We start from the raw sequence: 10532 nt of genomic DNA, 5'->3' as shown, positions 1-10532 counted from the left end.
AGCAGGAGGGGCTGCCCAGCTGCCCCAGTTCCCCACTGGTTTGCAGAACCTGATCTCCAGCTCGCAGCCCCAGGAGACCTGCTGTGCTCAAGGCAAAGACTAGCTAAGGTGCGCTACACTCGTGCCGTAATCATTCCACTAACAGCAGCGTGGGCAAAGTCTTATATAAATAGCTGATACATATATAAATATAGCAACTCTTATTTAATTAAAATTAAATACAATTGTGAGAAAGTTAACTGACCACGACTGAAAACTCCTGATCAGAACAAACTGTTGAGCATTGTCGATTTGCAATTATTAGCTCTCATGTGATGACAATAGATGCAAAATTCTCTGTCCTGGTCTGTTCGGTAAGGGTCAACATTGTCTCTTCCAGCTGAAGTTCTTGTTGGATATACTTTAAAATGCTGCCTTTTAACCAAAGAACACACAGAGAAGAAAAGCCATTTTTAAAAGATGGTTAGCATCACTTTTTATTTGCTTTTTTGTTAAATAAGGGTGTTCCATTTTACGCAGCAAGCACTTTAGCATGAAGCAGTGGCCCCTTTATCTGGTTTATAATTTAAGCCTCTTCCATAATATGTTTTTCAAGACAATTCAGTTGCTAGGTCACAGCCAAAGAGCTATACATGTAACTGTCCTATTTATTTTTTTCTTGCAGGGATGGGCACGGCTGATGAGTGTGGGACAGAAACAACTTGTACGTGCTAGGAACACCCAGCGAAAGCCTGCACCTCCCACAGGCTGCTCCCCCACGTTTCCCAAGGGAGAACCCAACCCCCCACTCGGAGCATCTTCCCTTTCTAGGAGTAAATTTCACTTTGCGTGGTCCTTACGAAGCACTTTTACTTTCTTTAATCAGCTCCACATACAGAATTACTTCTACTTAATAAGCCAGACTGCCCAGCTGTATGCCCCACCGATGCACAGACAGCGCCAGCTACGAGAGCGGGGTTTGCAGCAGCGCAGGCGGCAGTGCCTGTACAGCGTTGCTCTCCCCAACACAACTAGAAGTCAAAGGCAGTGAAGCACCACGCTGGATTTGGGCTCAACACTTGATTCTCCCCTTCCTTTTTGAGTGTAAGATGTTCCCTTTCTACTATTACAGGCTTCTTAAGTACTGTTGAGTTTCACTGGGGTTAACCCCCACAAAACTTCATTTGCACAGGAGGTGTTTTTAAGCTGAATTTTGTTTCCAATTTCTAAGCACTTCCCACCTGCTGCTTCCACCCAAGCTCAAAAAAACACTACCACACCAAAACAGTTCCTTTGCCTAGGAAAGGGGGCAACCAGCCAACTCCTCCCCCCTACAGCCCCACAGGTACAAATTGATGTGGCTGTGGGAACACTCCCATACCATGCCCAAGGACATACACTGTGTCCCATCCCTCCAAGTGACCATTTTCTGCCACGCTGAAAACATTTCCTTGATTTAGGCAAGTTGCTGCTGTGCTACCTGCCAGAGGAGCAGGGGGGAGGGATGGAAAAATCGGAGGAAATAAGACACTGTCATGGAAAAAGTTGTAGGAGCTTGCCAAAAGATGTAGCTTTATCATACGGCTAATTAGCTCCCTCAGGAATGGTTCTGCTAGGAGGAACTGGAAGAGAAATACGTGTTGTCCTTAGGGCTTGCTGCAAGAGACCTGACCTGTGCATTTTGAAACAACCCACAGGATTACCTGGTTCTGCTCCCGAGACCTCCTTGTGCAAGCGCTCCAGCCGAGCTCCTGCACGATTTTTCGCTCCACGCTGTCCGCGACACCAAGGTGCTCACACGCGCTCACAGCAGCCTTCCCACGCTGACGCTACTTTGTCTAAAAAGTTGATAGAACAGCCGTGCTCACTTATACTCTGGAAGTCAATTGTATTTTCAACAAGAACGGTTACTGACAGCAGCACGTGCGCTTTCACAGCCGTACAGCTACACAGGCTTTTCTTCAGTGCAGCCACAGGCCCCGGGGACAGAAGTGTGCTGCGGGGGTCTCCATCAGGGCACCGCACCCGCAGCCGCCAGGGCAGGCTGCAAGGCCGTGTCTCCTGCTCCCTGGGGAACCTCGTGCTAGGGACTGCAGGCGAGCAGGGCTGCCCTTACAGCAAGCTGCGTTACCTGTAGGTCTCTTCACTTTGTGTCCAAAACAGCATGGCCAGCGGGGCCGGGGCAGTGACCGTCCCCCTGCGCTGGGCACTGGTGCGGCCACCCCTCGAATCCTGGGGTCAGCACTGGGCCCTCACTGCAGGGGGGACATTGAGGGGCTGCAGCGTGTCCAGAGCCAGGCAGGGGCTGGGGCACGAGTCCCATGGGGAGCGGCTGGAGGGGTGGGGGGGTTCAGCCTGGAGAGGAGGGGGCTCAGGGGGGACCTCATCGCTCCCTACACCTACCTGAAACAGGGTTGCAGGCGGTGTGTGTGTTGGTCTCTTCTCCCAGATAAGAAGTGACAGGACAAGCTGCACCAGAGGAGGTTTAGATTGGGTATCAGGAAAAATGCCTTCACAGAACGGGTGGTCAGGCACGGCCACAGGCTGCCCAGGGACAGGGTAGAATCACCATCCCTGGGGGTGTTCAGAAAACACCCAGATGTGGTGCTCAGGGACAGGGTTTAGAAGTCGGCTCAGCTGTCCCGTGCTGACAGTCGGATGTACCATCTCAAAGGTCTTTTCCAACCTAAATGATTCTATGATTGTACAAAGCACCAAAAAACAACAGTAATTTTTGCTGGCCATGTTTTTATTTGTTTTTCATTTTAAACAGGGGAGCCAATGATACATCCAGTATTTCAAAAAATCAGAAGGTAAAACAAATTTTCAGAAGACTGAGATGCTACATGCTATATTTAACCTAATTTTATTCATGCTTGCTTTTGAGGGGAGTTGAGAGTGGGACAGGAATCATTCAGTAAAAACATACAGTAAAAACAAAATTTCTCACCATATAGAACTTTAACCTACAGTAATGTTGTACCTTAATTATTTCCATGCACACAACTAACATTACAAAATTTTTTAAAAATAAACACAATTAAGACTTCTAGGAGCATTTGATAATAAAGCAATTCCTAATTTCTTTTGTAGAGATCAAGCACCTCCAATTACAAATTCCTATACACAGTGAGTGCTTACTTGAAATGAAAACTAAAAAATAAAAATTAAAAAAATGTATTGGATAGCCTCAGAATAAGCCGATGTTAATATATATCCAGCTACGTAGGCAATAAAACCATAGTGCTAAACGAAAACTTTTATCTGAAAAGTAACTCAAAAATTGACTTTCTATAATTACAGAAATATACTTATTTGCTAAAATAAATAAAAGTGCTGCATATTAACACTTCACTATAAAGAATGCATACCAGAACATTTATAAATATTGAATGATTTTCAGTAAGAATAGCTACTACAATAATGCTGGCTAAATAGAAGTGCATAATGAGAAGCACTATGGGTGGTTAATGTTTTGCCACATACTGCTGTTACCTTGAGGTAGATAACACATGCGTACCAAATTCTGCATTCATTTCAGTTGCTGCTGGTATCATGTGTCTAAGAAATGTGTACAGTATGAAAAAACTCTAAAATACGCATGAATGAAAAAATGTTTTGGGAAAAATAGATATTTTCATGCAATTATGTACAGTCTCACTGTGTAAATTTCAAGGCAAGGTTCTTTTTCTGCAAAACATGGACACTGTTTTACTGAGAGAATGGTTTTTGTTTTTTTTTTTTTTTTTTACTTGGTTTAGTGCATTTTTTGTTACCTCCTGCATTTTGCATTATTTTGCTCTATTCATTAATTTTGTGTGCAAACGACATGCCAGTTTAAAAACAAAACTAACTCATGTAGAGAAAGTAATTCTGGATTGTAAAAACAATGGTAAACAGAAAACTAATGAAATCCATACCAAAATTACACCGTCTGATTCAAGTAAAAAAATTACTTACACTAGTAATAAAAAAAGACAAACACATCTCATGAATATAAAAGAAATGTCTGCTGAGTGTTTTAATTTAGATGTTTCAGAATGCTGCTGTACGTTTTGTGGGGAATCTGGGGAGATGATTTCATAGCAGAAGGTGTTAACGTGGCCTGTATTGATTTCAGTGGCGAACCAACGGGGCTGTGAAACTGAGGAATACCTATAGCCTCAAGCTGCTTGTTGAAGAGGAGTTCTCCACTGTTACTGAGAAAGCTCTCTTCTCTTTCCTTCTCCCCAAGCTTCCCCTCTTCTACTGGCTCAGGTTCTAGCATTTCAGCATCTTCTTTCTTACTAAAAAATTTGTCCAAATAACTGGTGTAAGTATTTTCTTTTTCAACCTGTTCATCTTTCCTGACTTCACAACAGAACTGGTCTATGAGGAAGCACTCCTCCCCGCTACTTACAAACTGACTGTCCCAAGAAGTTTGGTACAGAGCTTCTAACTGTGCCAAATTAGCCATTCCTTTTTCCTGCTTCTCTCTGCTTACTGACTTTGATATTAATCCTTTCAACTCTATCTGAGACACTGAGCTATTCAAGTCATTTAATTTATCAACATCAGTAGACTCGTGTTGTAAACTAAGCTGAATGGTTTCTGCTATGAACGAATCAAAGTCAAATCCTTGATTCTTCTCCCTTTCTTTTTCAACGAGTTGCTGTGATGCTTCCTCAAGTGCTATCTGAGCTTTCACCAACCCATTCTTTTCACATTTAGACTTGCCTTTCTTATCAGACTTTTCTTTGCTCTGTTCCTTCCAGTTCGAAAGATCTATAATAAGCTTGGGCTCATAGTAATGGTTAACTTCACTGTCTCGCCAAACTAAGTTATCTAGGTACGAAGATGACCTCATTTTGTAATTACAAGTGTGACTACATTCCAGATCACAGTACTTGTTTTCATGGTGATCTGAATACTGCCAGCAAGGCTCAGTAGAGAAGTGGGTGTCAAAGGCAGGATCCTCCAGATACTTTTCACGATCTCCATCCAAATATTTGCGAGGATCTACTTGCACTTCTTCCTCATCAGTAACATCAGAAAGAGCCCTTGGATCACGCTGAACTTCATCAGCTTCATAGTTATTATGAATAGGCCAGTCATGGTCTGAAAACTGACTTTCATGGTATCTGTAAAACAATTTCCTAAGCGTTAGCAGCTAAAAACCAGTCTTCTAGCTCCCGAGACAGAGACAGTTAAGTTTTGAAATTCCCTTACGGAAGAATGACAATTCAACATAGATAATGATTTTCCTCAATCCAACTGGGTACCCCTGCCAGGTTTTTAATTTAATCTGGCATAAAGCAATCCTCACATGCACATCTGAAAGATTTAAGTCCAGAATTACGTACAACAGCTCACTCCATTTACAGAACTCTTTTAAAGTGTGTTTAACTGATCTTAAACGATGACTGTAAATCTCTTTGGTATTACATGCACTAAGGATTGAACAAGACAATCACACTTAAAACTATTTATTTTTTAGAGAAATATTTTTTGGGGAAAAGAGTAACAGAAAGATTAACTTTAGATTCTAGAGCCTTGAGTGCTTCAGCATATCCAAGTCAGTCTAATCATTTATAAACTCAATGACAATGCACTGCCTGCAAGGGAAAAGTTTATTCTCAGGCCAACTTAATAAGAAGAAACAAACAAAACCCAAAATTATGCCCACGAAGCAACGTTACTTCAAGCACACCACCACTCAGTTATGTTACATGCCACAGTAAGTGATAAATTTACCTTTCCCAATTATAAATATGGCTGTGACTCTCATCCATCAGCAGAATATCATCAACCTCATCTTCAATGTGAAAAGGATGACTTGAAATAGGCTCATCCGTTGGAAAGGAATAAATGCTCATATAAGGATGGGACAAAGCTTCTTCTGCTGTCAATCGATCCATGGGACTAAATGTCAAAATTTGCTCCAAAAAGTCCAGTGCTGTGGAGAAAAATTTATCATTAAATAGGAGAAAAACGACATTTTAAACATCTAGAATTTAAGATTAAGGTGCAATGCTTTGCTCTAGAGGTGTGGATTTGTTTAAGAGTAACCACCTGTGAAGTATCAGCTACTAACTGCCAAATATGCATCCTGTAGCCACAGGAAAGCTAGAAGAGTAGAGGTCAAATCTAAGATCAATAATAATTTAAATTAAAGTGGGAGGAAAAAAAATACTAAGAGACAGAAGGCTTTAAGCTGAATCAGTATCCAGCAACAGCTATCAGGAAACATTGCTGTCAGTTTGATTGGGAGACTTTTAAAAGCATTTGAAAGACAGTTGTTTCATACTGACTCCATTCTAATATCCCCTTGTATTTAGAAGGGCCATGTCTCAAAATAGAGTAATAGTGCAAACAGGTCCTGCAGAGATTCAGAATTCTACTCCAAAGATGACTGAGTAGCTATTGTGTAAGCAAAATCTTTTTTATTACAGCAGAAGACAGTCTTTCAGAGAACACGCAGGTTCTTCCAGCTGAAACTTGCTTTTAACAATCACACACATGTACTGTGAAGTTGCTCACTATTTAATGACTTTGAAATACAGACTATTTTTCTGAATGACTTACCTTCAGGACTGATGCCTGGAAGCAGCTGAGTTAAAGGTTTGTGTGGCTCAGTCATATCGTTTCGAATGTAAACTGGAATTACATTGAGAAGCTCCTGACGGTCCTCCTCATGTACAACAGGAATTGATTCTAGGATCAACTGCATCTGTTCAAGTTCATGCGCACCTAAGCACCAAGAGAAAATACAAGCTGCCATTTCCACTTCAAACACTTGTGATCCCTGTACATGAAAGGCATGTCCAAATTTTGTGCTCCGAGCAGCTATTTTCGGTAGAACACTATTATCTCCTACGCTGAAGTTCTAAATTTGAATGATAGTAAGTCTGAAGAGCTCTCAAAAATGCTGTAGCGTATGAAGAATTACAGAGCTGCTACACACAGATAAAGCAACCTAATCTTAAGCTCTGGCAAGGATGTTTTTACCACGGATGAGGTAGTCTACAGCATCACCCTGTCTTTTTGTTATATACTATACACTGCAATCCTCCCCTTTCAACTGATCCACCTATATTTGGCCTCACTTTGAATTATATGTCCCTTTATTAATAAAAACAGTAGTGGCTCAGCTCAGCAAGAGATCTTACAGGCCACAACCATTTGTATTAATATTCTACTTTGAAACCCGGTATTACTGTCAGGTGCAAGACAACAACAACAACAAAATCACCTGTCAGTTAAGCAGTGCAACCTTGGTTTTAAAAAAAAGCAAACACACAAAAAGACCTGTATTACAATTGAAAATATAGTATACTTTTAGTACTATCTGAAGTCTCCCGGGTAAGAACTGTAAGGGTCTATACAGCAGGTCAATTTTGATTAATCAACAACATCTTATTCAGTGTAACTGGAGTACCCAGAAATACAGCTTGTCTACCTCGATTTATTGTTCAGCTCCAAGAAGCATGTAGCATCCTAGAGATTCAACTAGCAGATGAAACTACATAGGATTATTTGCATGCCAGCATTTCCCTCCTTCACCAAGCGGCTCTGGGTGATCATCAGCAATACTGACGCATGTGACATTAAATAAAAAAATAAATGGGGACAGAAAGAGACTGTACCATCTCCAAATCTATGCACTATCACTTCAGTTTGCATGGCAATGCACTGGACATCCTACCATGCATCTGCCAGATGACCTAAAGAAAAGCTGACCAAGACCTACATTCCCCAAATGAATCAGCACCGCCTCCTGTTAACTTACCTGCAAGACTGAAAAAGCTCTTTTGTTCTCCTACTTCAGACTACTACAAATTACTTGATACAATTATCAGATGTTACACTGCCTGCAAATTGCTGGAAAACAGATTCTACCCTATCATTATTTCCACCATAAAAATTAATCAGCTTGCTTTCCACTAGAAGTGAAATGAGCATTTGAAATACTCATTTAGAAGAAAGAATTAGAGAGGTTACTTGGAACAGCTATTGAGTTCCTCTGCCTCCTTCCCTCCCTCATGCCAGGTATTCTGCAATTTTTATCTGCATTCTTCCTTCCCTTTCCCACCAGCTTTCCAGACACCAGGATTCCTAAGGGATGGTTCAGAAATAGACAGGAAGTTGCAAATTAACCGAATCAAGCCCTCCAAAGAACTTGGTAAAATAATTTTATTCAGAGTCTCAGGACAGGCTAACTACCCTATCTCCAACCATTTTCCCTTTCCAAATGCATGAAGAAGTCCACTCTTCTTTATCAGAAAACTACAGCAGTGCTAAATTTTCAGAGGGACACACCTAGAAAAATATTTTTAGATGTGGATATCCACAGAATGCCATTAGGACACATAAACGAGCCTACAAACTTTGGATTTTGGTTACTAAGAACGAGTTTAAAAAGCAAAATTCTAGCTTACTACACAGCTACCAGACAAATAAAAACTTTTGGCTTTTTTTGAGTAGCATTGGTATTTGCCAGAACACTAGCAGTTGTAATCAATATATGCTGAAATCCACATACTTTCTCCCACTACTCCACTATTTTCCAGTGGAAGCGCTTGATGCAATGGAAACCTAATAAATCTCTTACCAGCTGAGAATTTAATACACTAGGGACACTATTCCAGTAGTTAGTAACTCAATGAGTTAGCAACTCACTGCAAGTTAAGAAAAACCTTTTTGCATACTAATCGCCGATTTCTATAAAATAATGATTTCAAGGTGACAGTAGTCCATTATAGCACTTAATGGGAAAAAGCTCTCAATTTCATTACCTTGATGTACAAACCAAAGAATTACTGCAGAGGTGTGCTTCTAGTCCACATGTATCTAAAGGAATGGGAGCTTCAAAATGCAAGTTCAGTTCTTACGAGATTTTATCTGTATTATGCCAGTAATTTAGACCAACAGGAGCAAATCCAAGAGTGAACCTGAATGAGACAGCTGCTGCTGAGGCCCCAGGGTGCACACAAAATAAGCATTTACTCTAGACTAGCTCATCTGCTCCCGTGGACTGAATGCCTATCAGCAGGTGGAGCACACTGGGTGATCTCCTACAGAGCAAATGACAGTTTCATTTTATCTAAAGAGACTCTAGTTCATGCACTGAGCTAGATCAGGATGGCCATCAAGTGATTTGCTTCAAAAATTTGTTCCTGATCCTAACCAAAGCACTGATGTAGATGCACCCAATGTGAGCAGAGCATTGTTTCCTAAATTACAAGATTCGGCGGTTACACATTTCCTTGGTATGCCACACTAAACCGTAGTCCTCCCTACTCTACTGAAACAAAGGTCAGGTCAAAACAGCCCACAGATGACAAAAAAATAGGAATGGGGAAAAAAGGGCCGCTCTTTCATAATTTAAAATATAAAGAAGTAAGAAGTGATTAGGGTGACTACATAAAAAAAAAAAGTCTTTACTAGTAAGATACTCAGGGCATCCATAAGCCTCAAATACCCCCTGGATACACCCATTCACTAAAACATACGCATTTAGAATACTTCTAGGCATCCAGTAAGTTTAGTTTAATCTAACTACAAACAGATTTACCACATACGAGTAGTAAACTAAACTGTGATATTTACCTAAATATGCACCAGTATGAGTAACAGAAGTGGAAATGTCTTCTGCTTTACAAATACACCAATTTATAGTTTATGTAATTGTGTAATAATATAGCATATCCTGATAGTCAATGACTATTGATATTAGCCATGAGAATCAGCTTTTCTTGATGAAGATAACTAAGCAGTACTGCTCCTTTTAGAAACTGACACACAGATTTTTATTCTACCCACCTGCAAAGAGGGTCTTCCCAGTCAGCATTTCAGCAAAGATGCAACCTGCAGCCCACATGTCGATGGCTTTAGTGTAGTTGTTAGGAGAAAGCAAAAGACGGGGTGACCTGTACCATTTAGTAACCAATCCTTCAGAAAGATGGCCCTAATGAAATTAATTAAAAAAAGCTTAGATTTTTAAAGAGGTAAATTATTTGTTTCCTATTTTTTAATGTACTACAAGATTTTTTGGTCTCAGGGTCCTAGGGATAGTACCATGTGCCCCCTACTACACCCTTCTACCTTTTAAAATGGAACTGCAATATCTTTATGAGTGAATAGCAACAATATAGAAGTATAATGCTATTTATTAGTCAAATGAGGTACTGCAGCAAAACTTCCTTATTCCCAGATGTGAAATAAATGCAGAGATGATAATGAACTCTTTTGTGAAACATCATCTAAACCAGGAAGACCATATCTTTAAATTAACCCCCGAAAGCAGCCACACTTGCACACTATGAATGTATCACTTACAAACTTATCTAAGGCTTCTACAGTTAAGCCTCTAAACATTGCTCTTAATCTCAGGTTCTGTATTCACTGTTAAAAGTCTGCTTTTTGGAACACATCTAGTTAAAAAAAAAATAAATTATTTTATGCTTGCAGTAGTTCTATCCGAGACAAAACATGCCATCCAGAGACCTGTTTTACTCTATTTGCAAGCATTCCAGTTTCCTAACGTGATATCCCACCTGCTAACGAGGCCCTCC

The 10532-nt window shown here is 40.5% G+C and overlaps 1 protein-coding gene and 1 long non-coding RNA gene across 5 annotated transcripts in view; one reads left to right on the top strand and one right to left on the bottom strand.

Moving 5' to 3' along the window:
* The first annotated feature begins 21 nt into the window (after positions 1 to 21).
* On the top strand, positions 22 to 1125 carry LOC119150655. Its single transcript, XR_005105173.1, has 2 exons — positions 22 to 108; positions 665 to 1125. It is a non-coding gene; the product is annotated as an uncharacterized LOC119150655 (long non-coding RNA).
* Positions 1126 to 2707: 1582 nt separating this feature from the next.
* Positions 2708 to 10532, bottom strand: part of MAPK6 (mitogen-activated protein kinase 6) — a 31573-nt gene continuing 23748 nt past the window's right edge. For all 4 annotated transcript variants that reach the window (XM_037394454.1, XM_037394452.1, XM_037394451.1 and 1 more), the window contains exons 3-6: positions 9781 to 9925; positions 6544 to 6708; positions 5713 to 5914; positions 2708 to 5099 (exon numbers count right to left, since the gene is read on the bottom strand). In XM_037394454.1, coding sequence (XP_037250351.1) covers positions 4001 to 5099; positions 5713 to 5914; positions 6544 to 6708; positions 9781 to 9925 — 1611 coding nt within the window. In that variant the 3' untranslated portion in view covers positions 2708 to 4000. The remainder of the gene's footprint in view (positions 5100 to 5712; positions 5915 to 6543; positions 6709 to 9780; positions 9926 to 10532) is intronic.

The sequence above is a fragment of the Falco rusticolus genome, chromosome 7 (assembly GCF_015220075.1).
Source record: "Falco rusticolus isolate bFalRus1 chromosome 7, bFalRus1.pri, whole genome shotgun sequence".
Lineage (NCBI taxonomy): Eukaryota > Metazoa > Chordata > Aves > Falconiformes > Falconidae > Falco > Falco rusticolus.
The sequence above is the reverse complement of the archived record's forward strand: the minus strand, read 5'-3'. Positions and strand labels throughout refer to the sequence as shown.